This window comes from Schistocerca serialis, chromosome 3 (genome assembly GCF_023864345.2).
Source record: "Schistocerca serialis cubense isolate TAMUIC-IGC-003099 chromosome 3, iqSchSeri2.2, whole genome shotgun sequence".
NCBI lineage: Eukaryota > Metazoa > Arthropoda > Insecta > Orthoptera > Acrididae > Schistocerca > Schistocerca serialis.
The window spans coordinates 118,005,931-118,033,433 of record NC_064640.1 but is presented as its reverse complement, the minus strand read 5'-3'; the positions used below and the strand labels follow the sequence as shown (position 1 = coordinate 118,033,433).

At 44.4% G+C, this 27,503-nt stretch overlaps 1 protein-coding gene across 6 annotated transcripts in view; it reads left to right on the top strand.

Moving 5' to 3' along the window:
* The window catches only part of LOC126469805 (formin-binding protein 1-like), a 364,658-nt gene that overhangs the window by 183,497 nt on the left and 153,658 nt on the right, over positions 1–27,503 (top strand). For 5 of the 6 annotated variants that reach the window (XM_050097066.1, XM_050097065.1, XM_050097068.1 and 2 more), the window contains exon 3: positions 24,804–24,854. In XM_050097066.1, the coding sequence (XP_049953023.1) occupies positions 24,804–24,854 (51 nt within the window). Of the gene's footprint in view, positions 1–6,654; positions 6,704–24,803; positions 24,855–27,503 lie in introns of those variants that run through there. The other variant, XM_050097069.1, reaches the window with a different exon arrangement.

Genomic DNA, 27,503 nt, shown 5'->3' with positions numbered 1-27,503 from the left:
CTCCAAACGCTCACAATTGGTAAGAGGTCCGGTGACCTGTCTGGGCAAGGTAGGGTTTGACGAACAGTAGAAAAGCGCGCCGTGTGCTCGAGGGCAGTATTTTGCTGAAATGTAAGCCCAGGATATCGTTGACGTAGAGCTGTGCTGTAAAGGTGCCGCAGGTGACAACCAAAGGCGTCCTGCTATAAAATTAATTGCACTCCACACGACCACTCCTGGTTGTCGGGCTGTCCGACGGGCGACAGTCAGATTGTTATCCCACCGCTGTCTTTGGCATCTCCAGACACGACTTCGCAGGTCGTCGGGGCTCAGTTTGAAGCGTGACACATCACCGAAGACTATTCTACTCCAGTAAATGAGATTTCAGGCCGAAGACGTGTCTGGAGATGCCCCGAACAGCGTGATATACCAACCCGACATACGCCCTGACATTCAGAACCGATGGTCTCCTTTGTTTTTTCATTCCATAGCAAGGCTTGTTGTCATTCGTGGTTGTCATTCGCGGCACCCTTACAGCACAGCGGTACGTCGACAACATTCTACGCCCCTGTTTGTTGCCCTTCGTGGCAAGCCATCCAGGGTTCACATTTCAGCAAGATGCCCGCCCGTACACGACGAGATTTTCTGTTGCTTGTCAAACCCTACCTTGGCGCGCAAGATCGCCGGACCTCTCCCCGATTAAGAAAGTTTGGAGCATTGTGGGCAGGGCCTTCCAACCATAATGGGATTTCGACGATCTAACGCGTCAATTGGACATAATTTGGCACGATATCCCTCAAGAGAACATGCAACAACTCTCTCAATCAATGCCAAAACGAATAACTGCTTGCATAAGGGCCAGAGGTGGACCAACGCGTTACTGACATGCTCAATTTGCTGAATATCTTTCTCTTAAATAAATCATCAATTTTGTCTGAAACTGTAATCATTTATTTGAGGTACACGTTCATCACATCTACAGATTTCCGTCCCATTCGGTTAATTCCTTCGTGGAGCGTAGTTTTTAAGAGTGTGTAATTATTGATCTTCCGAATGAAGCAAAAGTGGGTATGTGAAAATTACCGCATGAGCAGTTCAATATTACGTGCATTAGAAATACCCACAAAAGCACTTTATAGAAGATTGGAAGAGAAGACCGAAAGTAGTTCTGGAGAGCCCCAGTTTGTTTTTATGAGAAACGGGAGCATTCGAGAAGGAATTTTAGCAATGCAGTTAATAATAGACAACAAATTTATGGAAAACAAGGAACGTACATTGCATGCGTAGATTTGAAGAAACTTGGTGGCAATTTGGAATGCAATAAAATGTTCTATATTCTTAGGCAGTGTGGTATCGATTAAGGGATAGAAGGGTAATGCATATTCTGTATAAAGTAGACCGGAGTAGCCAAAGCAGTCTGAACGATATGTCAAAACTCCGGAAGGGTAGAATGCATAGTTGCACAGCAAGCAATGATATTTGTTCAAAATGGCTCTGAGCACTATGGAACTCAACTGCTGAGGTCATTAGTCCCCTAGAACTTAGAACTAGTTAAACCTAACCAACCTAAGGACATCACAAACATCCATGCCCGAGGCAGGATTCGAACCTGCGACCGTAGCGGTCTTGCGGTTCCAGACTGCAGCGCCTTTAACCGCACGGCCACTTCGGCCGGCAATGATATTTGTGTGTTGAAGAAGCAGTGATGGTGGGAATGTTTATTACGGACAGAAAGTAAGCTTGATACGATTCGCTGATTACGTAGCAGTATTCGGGGAAAATGATCAGGAATGGAATCAAGGGATGATAGCTGTAATATGTACTAAAAAAAAGAAATAAATAAAAAGCAGCTAACGTTATGGCATGTGCAGCACGTGAACATGCTGGATGGCTAAATATTGAAGTTGGAATAGAGACTCTTGAGGAAGTGTTCGAATTTTACTTTCAGACGTAGTAGCAAGAACCACACAAAGTAAAAAAGGCTTTCTATATAAAGAACTGCCCTAAATATCCAGGAGTACAAACGTTGAGACTAGAAAAAGATTCATGAGACACTAATTTCGGAACGCACCAGCTGTGAGGTCACAAAACATGGACACTGGGCAATCCAGAAATCGAACGAGTAATAACATTAGAAATGTAATGTTACTGGCGGCTGTTGCAGATCAATATGATTGTTCGATTAAGGAATGAAGACGTCCTTCGACGAGTCAGCGAGGAAAAGTTTCTTAGAAAGAACATAATGAAACGAATAGACAGGATGGATGGGCACGTGCTACAGGAGTCGTTGCTGAAAACTTTAGTTAAAGGGACGGTGGAGAGAGAGAGACGCAGAACAGGCCTAAATATGAGTACATAAGGTAAATGGTCGGTGGTACGGGTGCAGGAGTTAGGTTGAAATAAGATAGCTGTCAGGCGCCTAGAGTGGAGAGCTGAATCAAACAAACTTCTGGCTTCATGAGTGAAACAGCAGCAAGAACAACAATAATAATACACGATTTACAAGAGTAAATTGATAAAAGCGCCAACCGTAAAAAAAAAGATCAAATGAGGCCTCAATATGGGCGCATTTGAATAAGTCAGTGAGAACAAAAACCAAATGCGTCACAGGTCTCTCTAATTGCCCAGAAATAACTTGTTGTGTAAGTCTGTTTGCTCGTAGAAGAAGTGTTAGATATTGACGGCCGAAAAGGATTACTTTGGCGTTTGTTTATACAGTAACCGATATTAAAACTACATCCGATATAAACTGTGAAGGCCAAATTCCCGTCGTCCTACCATACGCACTATGTATTTATTCCCTGTCTTATTGGCAATCCCTCCTTAGACAAACTAAAGACTTGGTTGTTAAGAGCTAGTCGTTCGTTATTTGCCTTTTTACGCTGCACAGAGTAATGTGGAGCTAGGATTGGCATACTGGACTCGCATTCCGGAGGACATTGATTCAGTCCCCGTCTGGCCCTCCGTATTTAGGATATACGCGGTTTCCTCATACTGCATAAGGCAAATGCCGGGATGGTTCCTTTGAAGAGGACATGGCCAATATCCAATATACTTCCTTCATCCTCCCCTATCCCCCCCCCCCCTCCCAATCCGAGACTGTGCTTCGTCACTAATTACACCGTCATCGGCGGGACGCTAAATCCTATCTTCCGTCGTCTTTGCGTTGCCAGTCAGGTGGGTGAATGTCTCGCTTGGCGTGCGTTTACAGAAGCATCACCCGCTCGGGAGTGAATTCCAAGAGCGGTGCGCCTGTGCGTCAGAGGGCGCGTGTGCTCGCGCAGACGTCAGGCGGACGTAAGTGAATTTCCGATAACTCACTAGCGTCCCCTCTCACTCCAGGTCACGCCTCGGTCGGAAGCCGCGGCTGGAATCTGCGCGCCCCGGAGATAAGCCTGCTGTGGGGTGGAATCGCTTATGAGCCGGAAATACACGAATTTAGCGAACGGAAATAACCGTTCTGCCGCATGTTCGTCTCGTTGGAGCCTGCCGATGATGCGCCGAAACGTTTTCGTAAAATGAACTCACTCGAAATTACCATCGATCTTTACGTCACTTTTGGTTTTACGTTTTTCTTTTTTATGGCAAGCACCTTCATGGCTCCGTCATGGACGTTGAACTGCTTCGTTCGTGTCGAATTCCAATCTGAGTAACAGTCACGTTCGCTACGAATCGAATTCTATACGTTGTTAATGTCCATTTCTGTTAATAAAAATATATGCTTTAAAGTCTAAATTGTTACGGTCGAAAGTGAAAGTGGTCGTTTTGTGTCTGTCCTCCTGTCGTTGGTAAAGGACGGGAAGAGAGAAAGTGAGTGTTACTGGCATCATACTTCGCTTAAAAAATAAATAAATAAATAAGAAATAAACGGGTTACCGTAAATATTTTTTAAAATTATTCTTATCGTGGTATTCCTCAAATGTCAAACTATTCTGTACTGATAATCTGGGATTTGTATTTGTGTCCTGCTGATGCACCTACTGTAATAAAAACATCGCAAATTCAGGATACAGAAACTCGTTTAGCAGACCCATTTTCCCACCGAGCAATTTAATGTTGCAACCAGTTCCCCAGAGCTCGTAATCGATCAGGGCGGACGAGGAGTTTTTGTAAATGGCAGTACCGACGTTAATGCATCTGGGAGGCCCCATCCCCAAAACGAAACAGCGCCTGTGTTATATATAATAGCAACTCATACATCACCATTCTGAGGGCCAAAGTTACCTAAATATATCATTGTCCAACGTAATTATGTGATTGAGTATTGCGGCGAGACGTGCAACACGGAAAAGAATCCACGGTAATGGAGACATGGAGTACTGATGTGTAAATAAAGGCTTCCAAACAGCTGGAATTAAAGGACGTATTGACTCGAAGTAATGATGGCCTCTAAATAACAGAAGAGGGGAGAGCATGCTAAGAACAAGGACGAAAGTAGTAGTAGGAGGTTGGTAGGTAGGTGGCAGATTAACGTCCCGTCGATATGGACATCATTAGAGACTGAGAGGTACGCAATTCCACGAGGATGGGAGAGGAATTCTAAAGTGGAATCATAAAAGGGGCCATGCCAGCATTCCCCAATAGATATTAGGGAAGACACGGAAAAACTATATATGCGATCGGCCGGGGTTCAAAACTGGTGTTAGCTGTTAAGGCTTAAATAATAATGCAGGGTCTTACTGGCTATAAAGTCTCGCTCTACAAACAATATGAAAAGTTTTGCTGGTTCAAATTTTTCACAGTAGCAGTGCGAGGAAGACGTTCCTAACGGAGTAAATCGGCAAAATGTTTGTGTGTAAGAACGTTACTTTGAAAATCCAGTTGGTTACTGGAGAACAGTAGTTCCAACGGAAGTAAATGAACGTTAGATAAATGCAACACTAACTTAAAATGAAAGATTTAGAGGACGTATGCACGAATCAGAGGATAGAAATTTGTCAGCATCGGCAAGTTTAAATGGAATTTACATCTTTTTTGTGCGCCAAGATCACTATTATGACCAAAGGGATTGATTTAAGCCGCAAGTAGACGGCTTAATACCTCGCAGTCGCAAGATTTCAACTCTGGCGAGACTTTTTATGTATTGTACTTTTTTAAGTGCAACGAGATATGCTTCAGGTAGAAATAATTATCTCAGAGAAATGGAGTAATTATGACACGAAAGTCAGTGGAATTTGTGTCGAGAAGGGTAAGGACAACGAGGTCATTGGGACTGACAAGAAATGTTGATTACTTTATTTCAGGATACTTAATTTTACTGTGTAACAGCTTTTCGAACTTTCCTCTAATACAAACAGTCTGTATTATAGTTCTATAGGAATTCTGTGTATGTTTCTTAACCTGAAATATAGATATTTCTATATAAAAATTCTTGTGTTTATTTAGAAAATTCAGAGACATCTATTTGCGCGTGTACACCAGTGGAGTGTAGGCATATCTGTTGTAGATTGTCAGCAAAAGCTATAGAGATAATGTGACAGAGCCTTATGATAAGATCTAGGTTACCTTTCGTACCCTTTTAAAAGGTAAGGGCCAACCATTGATATTCAGCATGCCGTCTTGAGTTTCTGGCTCTATGTGCAATCAAATCGAAATACCAAAGTATAGTATTTTTTCAACAGGTCTCGAACATCACACTTCTTATTCTATATTTTAAATAACGAATTGTCAGTATGTCTGCCGTTTTATTCTCTATATTTGCATTTAATTCGGTTTTAAAACTGCGTTGAAACGTGTGGTGCTTTTGTGAAAAATACGATATAGTGGTATAAAACCTAAAATACGAGGCCTGTTCAGAAAGTAAGCTCCGATTGATTGCCAAATTGAAACCACAGTGAACATCAGAAATGTTTTACTTGTAACAATTAGCTACACCTTTCAGTTACTTCTCTACGTAGTCGCCGTTCTGACTTAGACTTTTGTCATAGCGTTGTACCAACTTTTCAATAGCCTCATCATAGAAGGCAGCCGCCAGTGCTTTCCGCCAATTCTCCACGCTGGCCTACACCTCGTTGTCTGTGTCAAAATGTTGTCTTCAAAGACAGCGGTTCATGTGACCAGAGATGAAACTCAGGGGGAGACAATTGCGGACTGTATTGTGGGTAATCTAACATTTCCATTTGAAAACGATGCAGGAGCATCTTCATTGCCCCTGCAGAATGCGGCTGAGAATTGTCGTGAAGACGAAACAGCACGACAGTTATGTAATGTTAGCTGCATAGCTTCAGGCGAAATTTCTCACCAGGCCCTCGTACTTGGCGGCAGACACTATTTTCTAGACATCTTTACGCACTCACTGCGAGCTCAGAAATGAGAAGAGCGACGTGATGCTAACTGGGGTTATACTAGAGACACTACCCAACACATCTGTGCAAAGCTTTATCGGATTTTCATAGTCGTTTCCATTTCGCGACCGATCGGAGCTTACTTTCTGAACGCCCCTCGTACATATAATAGCGTGTCAGTGCAGCTGATCTTCGAAGTGACTGGACATGTGAAACTAGTTTTACGGGTGTCGTGAATGTTGAAATCAGAATTTGTGTCTCATGTGTGTGATTCATTTCACGAATGCGGCAGATAACGTAACTTTACGAGCTAAGCCGAAAGAGCCTGACGCAAACAAGAGTGGGCGTTTGTCATCCAAGTCACTATGGTCGCAACATTACGGATTCGTCGTTTTCCGAGTAACTGCTTAGCGCCGGTGAACGAACCATTCGAGGGTACGGTAAGTTGTACGTCGTGTTTTTAAGGTCGCCCTGATTGTTTCATGTTGACTTGCCATAAATCAGTAATCACCGTCACGAATACGTTTCAGAATATTTCGCAGTCGACACAATCCAAAATGTAATAGATTTTGCGGCTAACATGTAAATGTAGCCCAACTCGCAGGGAAAATATTATGTTTTATATATAGAAATTACTTTTCTGAGAGGTGTGTGCATGTGTTTTTTTAATTCGATTTTAGTGTTAAATTTTTAACGTAAGTGATATTGGTTTTAGTAATACGTTTACGGCATTTACTTTCGTTCCTTTCCATTTCAGAGTTACTTTAGCGATCTGCATTAAAAAGCTGGTGAATCTGGGGTGGGGTAGAGGAGGGGGTGCAAGAGGGGGCGGGGCGGCAGATCATCTTCATTTATCTGTGTCAGCTACACATTTTTCTAGTTACCTGACTTAGTTTAATGTTAAAGATTGTATTATAATAGCGTTCCGAAATCATAGATGGCGATGTTTTCTACCGCACATGCCAGCGGGGATTCATTTAAAATAAATTAATTCGTCCTTAACAGGCCACAGCTTTTGGGCAGAGTATATTTTATTTCGCTGAAATGGGGTCGAGGCGGCCAAATTCCCCCGATGTTTCACCAAACTCATTTCGTATTATGTCAGTCTGTTGTTATTAACTCGTACACTGATTCTTAACGTAAGTAATACAGCTTGTAGTAGTTTACCGTTACTTCGATGCCTTCCTCGTTCCTACTTCCTTTCAGACGACGCTTATTGCGACAGTGTCCTTTCGTGGAAGATTTATTCCCAGTGGAGAGATGTTAGTATTTTCTATTTTTGCGTAATAACCTCAAACTATCTTCTTAAATTTTTAAAAGCGAAGTTTTCTTAACAATCGACTAGTCCCATAGGAATGGCACAGTGTATGATATGCCTGGTTGCTCTTTAGGGATTCAATCGAAAGACAGGTCATGCATAGAATACACTCCAGAGTTGGGCTGTGTATGCGTAAAACCTGATTGGTTCAAATGGCTCTGAGCACTATGGGACTTAACTTCTGAGGTCACCAGTCCCCTAGAACTTCGAACTACTTAAACCTAACTAACCTAAGGACATCACACACATCCATGCCCGAGGCAGGATTCGAACCTGCGACCGTAGCGGTCACGCGGTTCCAGACTGAAGTGACTAGATCCGCACGGCCACACCGGCCGGCGTAAAACCTGATTATTTGTTGGTAAGAAAAATCGCGGCTGGATATAGATGGGTAAAGTTGCTGTTATGTTAAAATAACATTCTGTCTATGAACAAAGTGATTGTGCTTCAGATACAATCAAAGAACATGAATACCATCGTTACCACCATCGGCCGTACATTGGCTGTCTTCAGAATCCAAATACCGCCTAGGACTTACAGATTCTAAAGATTCCCAATGTGTGGCTGTAACAGATAATGACTGTAATTATGTTCTGTGATAGTGTCTAAAGAAACAAAAGAAGCGTTAACTGTTGCTAAAAGTGACCTGAAGAAAAGTCACCCAGAAACCAGGATTTTATGGATTTTTGTGGTAGCTGCTAGAAGCCTTTGGCGTCTGACTACGCTTATTATATAACAGATAACTGAAGTACAAGGGAAACTTCATAAACTTTCGTGTAGGCTTTTACTGTCCGTCATGTGCGGAATGAAGTGAAAGTTACTCGAACGCTGAGTCGACTCCCAAAGAGTGTGTGTGTGTGTGTGTGTGTGTGTGTGTGTGTGTGTGTGTGTGTGTGTGTGTGTGTGTGTGTGTGTGTGTAGGGGGGGGGGGGATAATTTCACTTTACAGATACGACTGAGCTAATAAAGTACAAAATTAGTTCGGTGATAGGCACGACACAATATGGGAGGAATACTAGGTAGTAAAATTACCAGCCCAGCTAACCGCGCCCAGCCCCCGTGTGGAATCAAACGGCTCTGAGCACTATGCGACTTAACTTCTGAGGTCATCAGTCGCCTAGAACGTAGAACTAATTAAACCTAACTAACCTAAGGACATCACACACATCCATGCCCGAGGCAGGATTCGAACCTGCGACCGTAGCGGTCGCTCGGTTCCAGACTGTAGCGCCCAGAACCGCACGGCCACTCCGGCCGGCCGTGTGGAATCCGCCCAGCGGATTAACAAAGAGGCCCAGTTTGCCGGCTAGCCTGGATGTGGTTTTTAGGCGGTTTCCCAAATCGGATTAAGTGAATACCGGGCTGGTGTCCAAGTCCTGCCTCATTTACATGATTCGCAGACATGTAGAAAATGTCACAGTCTTTTACAAGGATAACACTAAGTGCAGACAGAGGGGGTACACAAGTTCCTCCTGGGTGGAAAGGGTTGGCGACAGGAAGGGCACCCGGCTACCCTCTGCTACTAACATTGCCTTATCCAATAATAAATACACCTACCATGTGAAGATATGGGATAAAGGCCAGGAAAAAGCAGAAGTCTACCTAGTACAGTCAGTTTTCTGTGAAAATGTTGTAAGTTCGGTGCTTCGTAGCTGGTATGTATTTGATAAAGGACTTCATGTATTCACAAGGAGCTGCACTTAAATACTTGTGAAGTGCAGAGTCTGGTGTACAACAAGATGTCCTTTATCAGTTTGTTGTCTCTGAAATGAGCCAACGGCCTTGCCACAGTAGTAACACCGGTTCCCGTCAGATCACCGAAGTTAAGCACCGTCGAGCTTGACTAGCGCGTAGATGGGTGACCGTCTGGGGATGCATTCAGCTGTTATCAGGCTAATTGATGCGCTACTTGATTCAGAAGTAGCCACTCCGGTTACGAACACTGACAACGGTCGGGTGAGCGGTGTCCTGCCCACATGTCCGTCCATATTCGCACCCACTGACGATCATGCGCTGCGAATGACACGGCGTTCGATCGGTATCGTTTGGGCTTCAAGGCCTGTTTGTTTTGTCTCTGAAACGGTGTAAAGTAGCGGGATGCGAGGAGAATTTTTGATGTAGTGCCTTAAGCTACCTGGAACGAGAAGCTGCCATATAATCTTTGCAGATTAAAAAATTGGATGGACAAAACAGAAACGAAGAAGAGAATGGTTTAACGTCACATTCGTGGACCAAATCATTTTGCTTTCAGCTCGTATGGTCGCTAAATTTTACTTCCATAGCGGAAATATCTGTATTAAAAATGGGAAAATAGTACTTCTCGAATTTCCCTTGTTTCTGGAATGGCAAAAATTCTTTGTTGGCGAAGTGTGGAACTGATTCAGCTCTACGTGATTCCTCATCTTGTAACATGCCAGTTTCAACAAAAGGTTAAACCAGCTTTGAGAAATCTAACTACATATGTATGGCAATTTGAGGAATTTTTTAGATGTGGACATGTTCGTATTAAATAATTTTTGTATCTGGTATTTAGCTGGTTTTGTATATTGGCTTCCTTGACTCCAGAGTACGATTGTCATCTACGGATTTTCTTGTGCGAAGAAATATGAAATTTTTCGGGGTTGTAGAAGCTCCATGGTCAACTACGAAATAATAAATGTTCATACTTTTAACTTTTGTATTTTTGAACACTTCAAACGATTGGTTGACAAAACTTGTAACTGCTGTCATCAGATGTGAGATCTAACAAAAGTTGCTAGAAGTAAGATTTACATATTTTCGTGTTAAATAACTTCAAAATTATTCAAATCACGTAAAATTTAAGCATAGATGCACGAAATATGACATTTACGTACAAACAGTTTTTATGAGATTATTGCCTTAAAAACGAAATTGAAACCCACCAGCGTTAGAGCGCTCATAAGGTGCATTAGGCTTGATGACAGTTATCTCCTCCGTTTGAGGTTCGAGTCCTCCCTCGGGCAGGGGGCTTTATGTTGTCCTTAGCGTAAGTTAAAGTTAGATTAAATAGTGTGTAAGCGTAGGGACCGATGACCTCAGCACTTTGGTCCCATAGGAACTTACCACCAAGCCTTATTATCTACGCATTGTGTGTTACGGAGGGTACTTTGTGTACGACTGTCACTCCCCCTCCCACCACACTTTTCTGTCTGTCGTGATAACTACTGATGGTAAGCTACCGTACGTGTTCGAATCTATCTGACTTTACTTTCATGGTCTTCTCGTAAAATTTATGTAGAAGCAACAAATATGTTGTGTGACTCTTTAAGAAAAGTAAGCTCTCTGAATTTCAGTAATAAAACCTACCATGTTGTACACTGCCCCTGTCATGGCGTCCGACCTTGGAGCTGGATGAGCATCTCTGTGACGCTTTTGCGTTTACAAAACAAATCTGTGCCGAAACGCGCTGCTCTTCTTTGGATCTCCTTTAATTTCTCCCTCAGACATACCTATTAGTTTGAAATATTCTTTTCATATCCTTCAAGAAATACAGTACACATAAAATAGAAAGCGTAAAATTTATATGTAGTAACTTGTTACTCCTGTCTTTTCTGCATTAAAATGAGTATTTTCTTTAAGAAAGAGAATAACATGCATATGGTTTACGCAAGTTTGTGAACAACTGGCGTGGAGCCTCGGACGTGTCGTTTGGCTGGAGTGTTCCTAGCCTTGCCATCTGCGGTGCAGAAGGAGCACAACTGGCCGACTGTGTAAGCCGCCTGTGGCTTTCTACTCGGGGCCTCGACCGCTTATTATAGCGTGCCCGCGTGGTTTCTGACTTCATCTGCCGGTAATGAGTCGCAACAGGCGTCTAATGAGAGATAGGTGCCACGTTCCTTAAAAATATGCCAACCTCGTTGTCTGTGTTCTCTCCTCCTGCTCGGTTTATCACCACGGATGGCGTAAAATCTAGCGCTGCAGCTGTTACCTACAGCTAAAACTGAAGAAAGTTTCAGAAGTACTTTTAGGGACACTAAAGTTACCAGTTTTTGCACCTAGACAAGGACTTAGCGACTGTACACTCCCGCGAACGAAAATCGTTTCCCACCATCAGTTTCTACTTTAATTTGGATCCGCACGAACACGGGCACATTTGACCTCAAACGCGCGGAACTGCACGAAACCCTGCTTAGACGAACACTTGTTCATAAAAACAGTGGTCTGTGCCATTTACCTGCAAAATTCCGCACTTGAGTGGCAGCGCCATCAGACCGTAGCATGTCTTAGCTGCACTAACAAGTGCCAGACTTCCTTGAATTGTGTTGCTGCAGTACGAATGTGTCTCTTGGAGTGTTAGCATGTAGGTTACTGTGTAAACTGTCTACAGTGATATGAAGAGAATTAGTCCTACGGCTGTGGTCCAGATTTGCGACGACTGAATGTGGAAATGAAATCGGGGCCGAGGATAGAGGGTTCGCTGATATATTATACAACATAATAATTAGAAATATGTTGGGGATGACACAGAAATAAATGACGTTACGCTGCATAGATACACTGATTTTGAAGGACAGGAAGAATTTGAACCTGAAGGTGGGTGTTAAAGTAGTACACGAAGTTCATTTCTAGAGCAACAGAACAGTTCAGTCAAAGTGAGTACGAACTATCTCCACCCAAGCAGTCGAGTCTCAGTGTATTAGAAGATATTCATGACAGCGTACTAGAGAACATTTATGAAGACTATTACAATGATGACTTCAATTCCTATAGCAAACTAATGAGTGCATTAAAAGTAAATCAGGTTGCAGCTTAAATGTAAATTATGTGTCTAGCAAAAGGTGAGTAGGAGCTAGTTTCAAAGGAAACAGACTGTCCAGTTACAGACTATAAACGGGCATGTAATATGGCAATTTGATTGAGCAAGGTCATATGGATCTGCAGTTCATTATTGGCATTTGCAAATGTGGGCACTAGAAGCGTCTAAAATGGTTGACTTGCAAAATTTCAAAGTATCGTTTCCTTTTATCGACAGTCTTAAGGCTGAATATGCCATTTCATCCAGGCATAGTACTACATTTGTCTCATGTAAGGAAATAGAAGACGATAACAGTGTAGCCAGAACGCGCAACAGTCTGTAGAGGAAGTGAACATGTCCATGACAGAGCAGGATGTGAAGAAAAGAAATGTTTGGAACAGTGACCAGAGTCAGCCTCAGTATGTATGAAATGTCTTTACCATCAACACAATCTCTGAGGAGAGAAACCTATAACTAGTTCAAATGGCTCTGAGCACCATGGGACTTAACTGCTGTTGTCATCAGTCCCCTAGAACTTAGAACTACTTATAACAAACTAACGTAAGGACACCACACACATCCATGTCCGAGGCAGGATTCGAACCTGCGACCGTAGAGGTCGCGTGGTTCCAGACTGTAGCGCCCTATAACTAGTGTGTTGCAGTCTGTATTTAGCTCTACCCGCGCCTACACAATTGATGTGGCTTATCAATGACAGGCAGACAAACAAACAAGTTGTACATACGTGTTCAAAAGGCACAAGGCACTTTCGGCCCAAATATAAAAAAAAACTTGCAACGGCCTGTTGACGAAACATTTATGTTGATGCAAGCAAAAATGGAAAAAAAGACTAAAGAACACATGAAACGTGTGTCCTTGGTGAACATGTAATGAGTGAAAAGATCCTATTGCTATGTGATTCCTGGTCAGGCAATACAGATCGTGCCCTACTAGATGCAAGTTAAAGCGGAAGATAGTGTCACCAAGAACAACTATATTGCCAGCCTCTTGATGTTTACTTTTTTCGGCAGTATAAACGCTATATAAGGAGGATTGCTTATTTTGTAAGGCTACAATGTTCCAAACCACAAGTGAAGCCATACGAGTGTTATTTCATTATCAAATTTCACTCCTTGATTTATAATCAGTTTTGTGCACCAAAGTATAGATCAATGTTGCGGTATGCTTCGCGAAGGGTAGGTTAGGACATTGACATACCCATATCATCATTTTAAAATGTAATTAGTGTGGCTTTTGATATTGCGCTGCTTCAATGCTAAAGTGGTTTTGAATGTAGAAACATGACTTTAGCGAGGTGTGCACATTGTTCTCTTCCACTTTGTTTTACTTACTTCATCGAAATCCCCCATGTGCACTATGATGACTAATATAAGCACCATTTGAAGTGTTTTTTTGCGCTATTATAATTACTTTTAGCGGAGGGCTTTTGGCCCTGTTTATTGAGAATGTAATGATACACTGACGTCTTTGAATTACGTATAATTTCTCTCGTATGTTACTGATATCTTGTTAATTTGTTTTTCTCTCTTACAATGTCACTAGTAGTACAATGCATGGAAATCATACAAACCACCGTTTTTTTAATGATCTAGTATTATTCTAAGCATGGTTTCATGAGGTTCCGAGCGTTCGATGTCAATGGTTTCGCTTGTGTTTCCTGTGCAAGCCCTCGTCATCTAGGTATATGCATGTTGTATGGTTTGTAATATCGATCTGTCCCTATATGGGTGAGTCAGTTAATTTCCAATTTTAATACACTTTCTTAATGAAAAATGTAGCAACATGTTGACCATTCAGGTGATTGTATTTTACAGTAAACTTACGTTTTTGTTTAATATGGTGACTTTCAGAGGTTGGATATAGATATGGAAACGCCACAGAAACAACACATTACCATACCTAGTACGGTGCATGAAAACCATAAGCATTGAAAACAGCTTTCAGTTGTCCCAGAATGGATAAGTACAGGTCCTGTATGGTTTCCAGGGGAATGTTACATGTGACAAGTTCAGGCAACGGTGATGGAGGTGGATAGCGATCACGCACCGTTCTCTTCAAAGTAAACTATAAAGGTTCAATAAGATTGAGATTTCGTGACTGTGGTGGCAAGGGGAGATGCGAAAATTTATCGTCGTACTCTCGAAACCAATCCTTTGCGATGCGAGCTGTGTGGACAAGGGCCCTGTCGTCTTGGAACACCGCATCACCGTTGGGGAAGAAGTATTATACCATGGGAAGGACATTATCAGCCAACGGGTTCAAATAATCCTTAGCAGTAATGTGATCTTGAAGAGTAACCATGAGACCACGACATGTCTGCCCAAATCATCAGCCGGTAGCGGTGGCCGAGCGGTTCTATGCGCTTCAGTCCGGAACCCAGCGACTGCTACGGTCGCAGTTTCGAATTCTGCCTCGGGCATGGATGTGTGTGATGTCCGTAGGTTAGTTAGGTTTAAGCAGTTCTAAGTCTAGGGGACTGATGACCTCAGATGTTAAGTCCCATAGTGCTCAGAGCTATTTGAACCCAAATCATCACCGAATCTCCGCGATGTTTCACCCTTGGGACGTCCTCAGCCATAAGTCGAAAACAGTGTGAAACGAGACACATCCAACCAAACGACTTCCTTCTATTGCTCCGTAGTCCGAGTTTTATGGCTTCGGCGCCACGTTTTCCTGTTAGGGGAATTTGCATCACTGATGAGTGGTCCTGGAATTCCAGCGCACCCTGTAGTTCCCTACCTGTGGAGCTCTCTTCGTGCTGTTTTGGTGCTGACAGGATTCAACAGTGCGACATTCAGTTCTGTAGTGATTGATGCAGCTGTCTCCTCTTATTTTTCGTCGCAGTCCTCTTCAGTGACCGTGGCGTCACGATCTCTCAACACAGTCTCCTCTGCATTGTGACTTACCGGATGATGTTTTTCCACTCTCCTTGTATGCGGTATAAATCGGAAATGCTTCCATTGTGGCGCACAGTCGTTTCCTTGTGTAGAAAGTAAGACGTGTAGAAGGTCAATTTTTCTTTCTGAAAGCCAAGAGTGCAGTGGTTCTCACGTAGTCCTTTTTTGTTGATGCCTTTGTCTTTGAATAACACAGCAGAGAGTGGTACTTGGCTACAGAAATAAGACAATAAATGCAAATATTATCGCTATGTAGATATGATGCGATAGCACCAAATGACGAACGCGTGCCCTTTGAACCATGAGGTCAACCCTAAGTATAAATTTGGTGTCTGGTGTAGTAAACTATTTTCATCCATTTTTCGATTCTATAAAATAAATGTGACATTTCGTGGAAAGTTGTCGAAGGCGGTCTGTTAAAAGTCTCAAGTCGAGCAAAATAATTTGTGCTGTACAAAGAATTGCATCATTATGCGGAAATCATCGAACAGAATTAGAGCTTATTCTACAGTGGTCTACTAATAATGTTAGATATTAACAGTTAAAATTGTAGACAGGTACTCACATGTCACTAGTTATTTCTGAAGCAGCCATGAACTGACAGAAGGAAATGTATGTGTCACGAAGTATAATCAGAGATGAGCTGCATGTGATTTTGAGCTACCGCTAGTTAATGTACACTCCTGGAAATTGAAATAAGAACACCGTGAATTCATTGTCGCAGGAAGGGGAAACTTTATTGACACATTCCTGGGGTCAGATACATCACATGATCACACTGACAGAACCACAGGCACATAGACACAGGCAACAGAGCATGCACAATGTCGGCACTAGTACAGTGTATATCCACCTTTCGCAGCAATGCAGGCTGCTATTCTCCCATGGAGACGATCGTAGAGATGCTGGATGTAGTCCTGTGGAACGGCTTGCCATGCCATTTCCACCTGGCGCCTCAGTTGGACCAGCGTTCGTGCTGGACGTGCAGACCGCGTGAGACGACGCTTCATCCAGTCCCAAACATGCTCAATGGGGGACAGACCCGGAGATCTTGCTGGCCAGGGTAGTTGACTTACACCTTCTAGAGCACGTTGGGTGGCACGGGATACATGCGGACGTGCATTGTCCTGTTGGAACAGCAAGTTCCCTTGCCGGTCTAGGAATGGTAGAACGATGGGTTCGATGACGGTTTGGATGTACCGTGCACTACTCAGTGTCCCCTCGACGATCACCAGTGGTGTACGGCCAGTGTGGGAGATCGCTCCCCACACCATGATGCCGGGTGTTGGCCCTGTGTGCCTCGGTCGTATGCAGTCCTGATTGTGGCGCTCACCTGCACGGCGCCAAACACGCATACGACCATCATTGGCACCAAGGCAGAAGCGACTCTCATCGCTGAAGACGACACGTCTCCATTCGTCCCTCCATTCACGCCTGTCGCGACACCACTGGAGGCGGGCTGCACGATGTTGGGGCGTGAGCGGAAGACGGCCTAACGGTGTGCGGGACCGTAGCCCAGCTTCATGGAGACGGTTGCGAATGGTCCTCGCCGATACCCCAGGAGCAACAGTGTCCCTAATTTGCTGGGAAGTGGCGTTGCGGTCCCCTACGGCACTGCGTAGGATCCTACGGTCTTGGCGTGCATCCGTGCGTCGCTGCGGTCCGGTCCCAGGTCGACAGGCACGTGCACCTTCCGCCGACCACTGGCGACAACATCGATGCACTGTGGAGACCTCACGCCCCACGTGTTGAGCAATTCGGCGGTACGTCCACCCGGCCTCCCGCATGCCCACTATACGCCCTCGCTCAAAGTCCGTCAACTGCACATACGGTTCACGTCCACGCTGTCGCGGCATGCTACCAGTGTTAAAGACTGCGATGGAGCTCCGTATGCCACGGCAAACTGGCTGACACTGACGGCGGCGGTGCACAAATACTGCGCAGCTAGCGCCATTCGACGGCCAACGCCGCGGTTCCTGGTGTGTCCGCTGTGCCGTGCGTGTGATCATTGCTTGTACAGCCCTCTCGCAGTGTCCGGAGCAAGTATGGTGGGTCTGACACACCGGTGTCAATGTGTTCTTTTTTTCCATTTCCAGGAGTGTATTTCCAGAAAACGTCATAGTTCTCACCTATCGAGTCTAGTCGGTTGCATGATTGGCACACAGGCAGGTCAAGTGAAAGGTAAACATTCACATCATTATGCCTTAGAGTATTGGTACTAGAAGGATAAGACTTCACCTGTACGGCTAGCAGGTGATGAGAATAGGCACAACTCGAAGCTGTCGTCGCTGGTGTGCCTAACCTATGTCGCATCGTGTAGAATTAAGCCCCTTGTTCGTTAAGTATAAAGCTCTAAAATGCATATTGGACTGTGAGCTAGAGCCGCCGACAATTCAGGTTATAACAAACGTTTGACTACATTAGCGCAAATGTCAGCAAAACAGGTTGTGTTTTCAGGTACATACCTCTTGTCTTCAAAAGTTACGTGTTCCATCGTACGTTATGAACAGCAACACTGGACGTAAAGTAGACACAGTCGTACGGTGTACCTTTTAGATCATCGGTAATCTTGAATGCTATGTATTGCGGATATTTCCAAAGGCATTGTTAAGTTCGGCAAGTTGTATAGCGTTGAGCCATACTGTTTCGTCAGTTGGGAGCACTTTAATCGCTACTTGTCCAGCGAATCCTGGACGATCTCTTTCTGTTTGGATACCGGTTGCATTCTACATCAGGGTTTCGAATAAGAACTGAACAGAAGTAGTTAACTACAAATTCAACAAAATGAGAACGTTACTGTATAATAATTTCTCAGTTTTAAAACATGAACATTGTGTATTGAATTGTTGCGTATGGTTCTTTTTCCGTGGAACCCTGAAACTAGTCATTCAAAGGAGAATGCGGGGAGTCTCAAGAACAGAACGCTTGAACAAATTTCGCATTACTGCTAAAGCCAACCTGCATATTACCATTAAAGTCAGGAAGATTACACCCCTAATTCTGATGGAAAATCGAAAGCCATGAAAGGGTAGTCAGCACATCACTAACCAGGTACCAAAAACATTCAGTAACTCAGTTTTGCGTGGGGATGAAGAAGAATGGGATGAGCAGTTTTCAAAGTACGCAGGAGACTGGCTATGGTGGTAGACGACGAATACAACGTCGATGTGTGTTCCAGAAGTTAGTACCAGTGCCTTGTGGAGTATAATCGAAACAGACTTACGTGGAATACCTTGGAGAAACTGCATTCTTACGCAATTCCCAGTCGCAAGCGTGTGACTGCAACTCGGGCTGACGTCACAAAACACTGTTTTTTGCTAGAGGAGTTGGTCAGTATGAAAATTCATTCGTTTATTTATATCGGAATTAGTCAGGGGAGGCCTGAATTTTACGATAAATTTATGGTAATGCTGTACTTGCAGTGTTTTTACAACAGTACATTTAATCTAAAAGGGCGTTGCAGTTAATCAAATGAAGTACATATAAACCGAATATAGACAGAATTGTACGAGATTGTTTATTGAGATTAGGTTTCAAAGATATTTATGAGCTTCATAAACCCAAAAAAAGCGTGCCGCAAGCTTTTAGCGCTGTGTTTTGTTAGAGCCGAAAAGGAGAGGCGTGGCTAACCTGTGACTGCACTATTTATGTGTCGCTTAAAAGGCGACCAGCGGCCCACGCTTTCACTATAAGTTTTTTGTATCTGGCATTCGGAAGTCCCGAAGCGAGTAAGGTTTCTTGCCTGCCCGGCCGAGGAAACACTAGTCGCCTGTCGCTGGTTTCGTACTATAGCCGTGCACAGCTTTAGCTTTTTTTCTCCTTACAGACCTCTGCAGTTGCATAACGCATAATTCAGTTGCCTCGCGGCTTGTATTGTGGCCGCTAGCGAGTAAACTTACACGGATGAAATCTCCGATGAATACATGTACTTATCAGATCCACGCAGTCCACGTGCGACTGTACTGAAAATTTGTCAGAATCGCTTTGTTTCAGAGCTAATGAGACTTCTTTGCTCTGTCTTCTTGTGATCTTGGAAAAATTATAATTTCTTTTTACTCCTTCCCATGTTGTTGCTTCTTCTTTTGTTTAGTGTTCCAAGACAGCGAGGTTATTAAAAGACAGAAGTTGCTTTTAGCAAACCGTTTTGCCTTAATAAAGAATTGTCAAAATTAGTACAGCTTTGGCTAGATAATAGCCTGTGAAATAGGCGACGTGTTAAAATTAGTCTATCGCCAATATTTTCAAACATAGTCATTCGGCATGTTGTTAGTGTGTCCACAGATAGACCACAGGCCTTGACCAACAGAGGTTGCGCAGCACGTTACTGCTGGTCGCATCTGTTTTGCGTTACAGGCTCAAGAGCTAAACAGACGAAAGGAGAAGCCGATTTCTTTGATAAGACAAGTACAGTCTCCGGCAAGTTACAGGGCTTGGATTCAGGCGTGGGCGATACTCCTCACCGTGACCACGTGCTGCTTTCGTAACCTAAGGTCATTTTGACATACAGAGCGGGTACGAGCTACATGTTTAACTGTGTCCGCTCCATTGTTGGCTAATCTAACGAGCTGTCATTAATCATTAACTAAGGATTCGGAACGTATCTGTTCGCAGTGGAATGTCATTATTCTGCGGAGTCATGTAGCTGTCATTAGGAAGATGACAGCTTCCCACTCCCCTGCGTTCGGCAGTGTACAAGTACTGCTTAAATGTTCACGCTGTCTTCTTGCCACTGTTCATTCACCACCCCTCTAAAGCTCATTGTTAACTGCTTCTCCATAACCTTGTGCGATTCAGATATCAGCATCTGCCTTCAGTAACGATGAGTGGGTGTATGTATTTGAGTGGTTTCTGTTGTGTCGGGCATATCCAACAGAACAGACACCACTCAAATATATACGTTTCTGTAAGAGATCGACGGCACATTGATGTCGGTTTCCGTGCGGGTGCACTAGTATCGTCCGAACACCTACGGAAGTCTGTAGGGGTTAATGGTCGGTGGACGCTGCCTTGCAGCGTGCGTTAAGCTGAAAATTTGAGTAGGTCAGGTACCGTGTCCGGATGGCCGAAGAGGTTAGGGAATCGCTCATGAGAAGCGGTAAATCCGGGTTCGAGACCCGGTCCGGTACGAGTTTTCAGCCTGCGCTATTGCATTAGCACAATTCCCTGTGCGGCTGGAAGTCACCTATTTCCATCCATCCCTTCCCTTTCTTTCCCCATTGTCTATTGCTTAAAAGTATGAGAGGCACGTGACCTCCACCCATCCTGCATGATCAGGCATTAGCGTGGAGGGAGAACAACCTGATAAGGTCAGAACAGCGTACGAGACGTCTAATCGGGCAAAATTAACTAGATAACGAAACATTGAAAATGCACCATTTCGTTCTCTGCCTCGTGATGACTGGGTGTTGTGTGATGTCCTTAGGTTAGCTAGGTTTAAGTAGTTCTAAGTTCTAGGGGACTGATGATCATAGATGTTAAGTCCCATAGTGCTCAGAGCCATTTGAACCATTTGCACCATTTCGGAAGATCAATCACAACTCAGCGATGAGCGCACGAAAGAGCGTGCATTTAAACTAACATGCTCCCCAGCTAATACCCGTCATGCTGAAGAGCTCAGTTGCTAATTAAATGAACTGTTTTTAATTTTTGGTGATTGTACAGAGATAATTAATGAACTTCTATTCTTCAAAGTACAGCAGAGCAGCAAGTGTGAACTATGACAAGAAAATGTTCCACCAGGATAGCAGAGCGCGTTAACGCGCTGCTTCCGGGACGGGGGATAGTGAGCCTGACGCGGATCGAATCCGCCTTGCGGGTTAGCGACGAGAGCTAGTGAGCACGTAAGCCTGGATGTGGTTTCCCACATCCCACTAGGTAAATACCGAGCCGCTACCCACGTCCCGCCTCAAATACGCGCTGCGCCAACGTGTGGAAAATGTTCTCATACTTGCACATAAGATTTACTCCAGACGTAGACAGATGGGGTGCACAGATTCCGTCGTTGAATACTGAATAGGATACTGATAACCTTAGATGATTAGTCTCTTTAAACCCATCATCATCATCATCACACCACCACCACCACCACCACCACCACCAAGACTGGTGGAACATAAATTGTTTAAACAGATTTCATAGTTTTCAAATAACATTTTTACAGCCAATGTTCAAAGTTCCTGGCTCCAAAGCTGACGTTGGCGAAGATATCATTGGCGCACCCTCTCGACAACATCGTGCATGTTAGGAATGATTGCCGCGGCCTCAAAAATTCTTGTGACCAGATATTCAGGAGTGTTGGCTTCCGCGAGTTCGCCACTGACTGACTGGTGTTCTGTGGGTACAGCTCCACAACGCTGCGTTCGGGCGTATGGTTGACTGGCAAATTTTGATCGTTTCGATATCCTCTGCCCCATTCTGACCTCATCAGGTAGTTTTTCTCCTCTGTACAGTGTGTCCAAGGAGGAATGGTCAATATTACGGGATATGACAGAAACGATCATTCGAAGCAAAAAAGTTCGGTAAACATGGGCTCTGACTTGCGTACCTCAAGAGCTCTGGGCAGTTCTTCAGTAGAAGAGATGTTTCTCAGTAGCGAAGATGAAGTAATACTCGTAGCTCTTGTATCCATTATTTGTGTCCTGTTCCCGAATACTGACCATTCCTCTTGGCGCATCGTGTGTGTGTGTGTGTGTGTGTGTGTGTGTGTGTGTGTGTGTGAGAGAGAGATAGAGAGAGAGAGAGAGAGTCTTTAATACTAGTTTTATGTCTTGACGCATACGTTTCCATTGTGTCAATTTTGATTTTAAAAAGAAATAGCTCTGTGAAAGTGGACTAGCAGTTGACTGCACACGTGTTATCGCACCATATGCGAAAACGTCGTAAACGAGGTTTTTGACACAAAACAAATCAGACTGAAGCTTCAGATTCGTGTTTTCCAAATATGTTCAGCTAATTGTGGTTGCCAACAAAGGAGTAACCTTTAGAGTCTGCACATGGAAAAATGGAAATTTGTGGTAAAGTCCTATGGGACCAAACTGCTGAGGTCATCGGTCCCTAAGCTTACACACTACTTAATCTAACTTACGCTAAAAACAACACACACACACACTCATGCCCGAGGGAGGACTCGAACCTCTTACGGGAGCAGCCGCGCGAACCGTGACAAGGCGCCCCAGACCGCACGGTTACCCCGCGCCGCGTCTGCACATGTTTACATTCATCTACGTCTGCATGGATACTCTTTAACCCACCGTAAGTGCTCGGGACAGGGGTCACCGAACTACCTTAAAAATAATTCCTTATTACTCCAGTCTCGAACAGCACGCAGAAAAAATGAAGATCGATGTCTTTCCGTGCGAGCTCTGATTTATTATTTTATTATGACGATCGTTTCTCCCTGTGCAGGTCGGCGGCAACAAAATATTTTCGCATTCTGAGGAGAAAGTTGTTGATTCAAATTTCGTGGAAAGATACCGCGGCAACGAAAAATGCATGTGTTTTAATGGTGTCTACCACAAATCCTGTATAATGTTCCCTATTTCTCGATAATACAAAACGTGCTGCTCTTCTTTGAACTTTCTCGATGTACTCCGTTAATCTTACCTGGCTAGGATCACACACTGCGCAGCAGTACTCCAGAAGAGGACGGACAAGCGTAGTGTTGGCCTTAGTTCTCGAAACAATCATCTATCATCGTATGGTGGTAGTGAAAGCAACTTCCGAATAGTTGAATGCTCTACTTAGGAAGGTTCTATTGGATTGTACACGGTCCAATCACGTTAATGTGACCACCGCCTGTGTTCGACGTCAACGTGCAATTCCCGTTCACAGACTGCAGGTGGCAGCACTGGCAGTGGAAGGTATATAAAGCGTGTCGGGGGACGCGGAAAACTGTGCAGTCGCAATGCGGAAACGGAGCGGTTTATGTGACGTCCAAAAGGGCATGGTCTTGGCTTTCGGGCCAAGGATGGAAGCTTTTCCGAAACGGCTAAATTTGTAAACTATTCACGTGCCGCCGTGGTTAAAGCATACCGTGCATGACAAAATGGAAATATCCAAAACCGGTTCGGAGTCAACTGTGGTGCACCACGGGCCATAGATGACAGTGATGAGTGACGGCTGCGGAGGTGTGTACGGGCGGCTAGACGTGTAACTGTTCAGCAACTGACGGTCCAGATGAACAAAGGGGCTACCAACAATGTCTCCTCAACGACCGTTCAGCGAACGTTGCTCCGTATGGAACTCCGCAGCGGACGCCTGGTTCATGCACACATTCTGACTGCTGGTCATCGGCGACAAAGGCTGGATTTTCACGCCAGTACTCAACTGCACGTGCACTGTGTGGCGATAGGTTGTCTTTCCAGATGAATCACGTTTTATGCTCCGTCGGACAGATGGCCATTGGCGTATCCGACGCGAAACGGTTGAAGGCAAACATCCTGAAACAATCGTCGGCCGGATGAGGGAACTTTATGGTCCGCGGAATGTTTTCGTGGCTTTCTCTGGGTGATCTCGTCATTCAGGAAGGCACAGAGGGTCAGCACAAGTAAACATCTGTCCGTAGGGTCAAATGTTCGTCCCTATATGCGGTTTGTTTTCCTCGCTACGATGGCATCTTCCAGCAGGACAGTGCAACCCATCACACAGCTTGCAGTGTACGTGTGTGGTTCGAAGAGCACAAGGAGTAGTTTACTGTACCCCTGGCCACCAAACTCCCCAGGTATAATAAACCCAATCGATCGCGCTGTTCGCGTCATCGATCCTCAACCGAGGAACCCCATGCAGCTGGCCACGGCATTGGAGTCGGCATGGCACTATATCCCTGTCGGCACCTTCGAGAACCTCATCGACACTCTTCCTGCACGTCTCGCACCGGTCTGCGCTGCATAATGTGGCGCTCTTTTGACGATTGGGGACATTAATGTGACTGGACAGTGTAGAAAGTCTAGCATAGTTTGACGGCGAGCGTTGCTCCCAGATTGGGTTTCTTTATCATCTGCGCTTAAGAATCTTGGGTGCAAGTTTCTTCGTGCTCTAAGATTTGCGCCAGTTTGTTTTTCTTGTTACTGCGCAAGCAAACTAGACCGTTAGGAGCAGACTCATCTCTGAGTCACCCACCTCGTGGCACATGCGCACGACTAGTGGAGGGAAGAACACTTGCGGTCACACACAACTTGCTGTTGATGCAGCTAAAAGATCAGCCTGCAGACTCTGTGTCCTGCTCTCCGCTGACCTCGTCTAGTATTGGAATCGAGGAAAGAACTGGAATAAACGTACTAAATAAAGTAACATCATTATAACGCTTTTTGACTGTTCTCTTTAATCGGACAACTGCAGGCCACTTTCAACAAACATGTCACTGTATGTTATGTATTAATGAGTGAACTCGCACTTGAAGGGCCGTTGAAGTTTAATTCAATTGCGAATTTAAAATGCGGTGACACTTCTCGTTCTTAGGAGCCTTTCGTTTTTAATGCCTTTAGCTAGGTATTGTAGTTGTATGGAATATAAATGAGAGTATAAACTTACGTGATCACTTTCTGTTACAGGAGGCTAGTGAAAAACTATCAACCTAAGAAGAAAGATGAAGAAGACTATCAGTAAGTACTATTTACATTCTCTCTCTCTCTCTCTCTCTCTCTCTCTCTCTCTCTCTCTCTCTCTCTCTCTCTACCTCCCCCGCCCCCCCCCCCTCCCGCCTTGATGTAATCAGTAATCTACTTTCGGAGTGTGTAAGATAAGTTTTTTCATCATGGCGAGTGCCGACTTCTTTTCTTATCTTTGCCCATTTAAGTCAATACTGTTGACTGTGCTCTCGAACGGACACTAAATTACAATTTAAATCTCAAGAGTGCACGTAGATACTATATCCTTAAATTGTTAATACGCGTGAAATGGATCCTCATACCGCAAAGAAAAATTTGAATCACGGATATAACAATGGGGCGTCCCACCTAAGTTGAGCAGCTGAAGTATTTAATAACCACCAACGATGTGCAGACCTGATGCTCGAACTTGCTTCCCAACATTCCGCAAAAAGCATTTATATCTGGTCTCCAATACTTAACAGCTGCGTAAACTGCGCTAGGAGTAATCTGTCGTCTCATTTCACAAACAGTTGTAGATATAGAAACAAAACTTCTGATTAGTTACAGTACTCAAAGGACAGAGTATTTTAAAGTTGAAACTTCATGGCAGATTAAAGCTGTGGGTCGGATTGTGACTGAAATTTAGGACCTTCTCCTTTCACGGCCAAGTGCTAAATTTCGCAGGTGCGACTGGAGACCCGTAGAGTAACAGGTTTCAAGGTCATTGCTCATAACATTTTGTTTTCCTGTGGTATCTAAGCAAATATAGTTTTTTTTTTCAAATGTAGCTGTGTACTTTTTTTATGGGCACTCGGAATTTGGCACTTAAAATTTGGAGTATAGTGATACGACACTAGGAAAAGTTCTCAGGGCTAAGCTTCCCTGCAAGCCATAACAAGCGTCCGGTCATTGTACTCTTAACAAAATTTAGGACTAATTCTTAAGACGTACGTAGTGCCATTTATAAAATCCCATACTTCAGTATCTCGACGGAAACAGTTGTATTAATCATGTAAGAACATATTTTTTATTTGTTTACTGTCACTTTCCTGAAACATTATTTCGCTATCTCGAACCGTTCATTAGCTGTTAAGTGCATAAAAGTTAACAAGCGATACCCAGAATATTGAAATGGATATCTCTGCAGCCCTGAAACTTCAAAACCCAACTGTTGCTGACTTGAGAGGAAAATGAAGATGAAACAAGAAAAATAGATTTTAAATTAAGCTGGCGCGTATTTGGTTACAGCTTGTTCTCACTGTAGCGAGAGGTGAGAGTCGCTTCCGAAAGATCAGTGGAATGCCGCTAGAATAGATCTCAGAATTTGTGTAGCGTCCGGAGTACGTACACGGGGTTGGGGAAACAACAAGAAACACTCTATCAGGCATGGTACACTGTTCTGTGAAACTTAAGGACGAGACAGATAATTCAGTGAAAATGAATGAAAGTACAGGTTGCCAGATGTTTTCCGGTTGTGCACAGAAAGATGTACGTCACATGACGTGAGTTCAGTGTGACATAGCGCCAAATGGGGCTGGCCCCGCAACACGAGGCAGTGGGTGGAGCGCTGAAAGACAGTGTTTGTCGATCAGCGAGTAGCTTGGATGCACGGTGGTGGTGGTGGTGGTGGTGGTGGTGGTGGTGGTGGTGGTGGTCTTCGTTACAACATGGGTCGGAGACCTTTGGATGACTTCACACGTAGAAGAATCATTGAGAAATATGAAGCAGAGAGCGTTCGAACCACGGGCAGTGCTGCCCGGTGGAGGTGGTCGACCACGTTCAACCACAGCAGCAGGTGACCGCTACATTGTGCAACAGTCAAAAGGGGACCCACGTCAAACAGCGGATGTAGTTGCAGCAACATTTAACAGGAGTACAAAGCACGCATTCTCACGGTCCACAGTGACACGGTGACTGCGTAGAGGCATTCTCTTTGTCCGCCTGCCAGTATGTTGCGTTCCGTTGACACCCGCTCTTCGGCGGCATCTTTTGCGATGGTGCGAAGAGGCTAGGACTGGACCAACGAGGAGAGGGGTTGCGAGCTCTTCTTGGGTGAGAGCAGGGTAGGGATTCTGGACGTACCTTCATATGGCGAGAGGTGGGAAAACTTAATACACCAAGTAAAATTTTCGGACATGATCGTTTCGGTGGTCCAGGTCTTTTCTGGGGAGGCAAAATGTTGCATGGGCGCCGTGACCTCCAAGTCTTTGAACATGGTACACTCACTGGTCAACGTCATTCTGACACCGTACTTGGCGGCCCGAGTGGCCGAGCGGTTCTAGGCACTACAGTCTGGAACCGCGCTACCGCTACGGTCGCAGGTTCGAATCCTGCCTCGGGCATGGATGTGTGTGATGTCCTTAGGCTAGTTAGGTTTAAGCAGTTCTAAGTTGTAGGGGCTGATGAGCGCAGATGTTAAGTCCCATAGTGCTCAGAGCCATTTGAACCATTTGACACCGTACTCCTTTCCCATGTGCATATTTTCAGGGGTGCATTCGGTTTCGACTTCATTTTTATAGATGACAGAACGCGACCGTATCGTTCAGTGCAGGTTGAAGAACTCTGGGAGCGAGAGGATATTCGGTGAATGGACTGGCCAGTCCGTTAACCCCGATTTAAATTCCATCGAGCACGTACAGGATGCGTTGGAGAGACGTATTG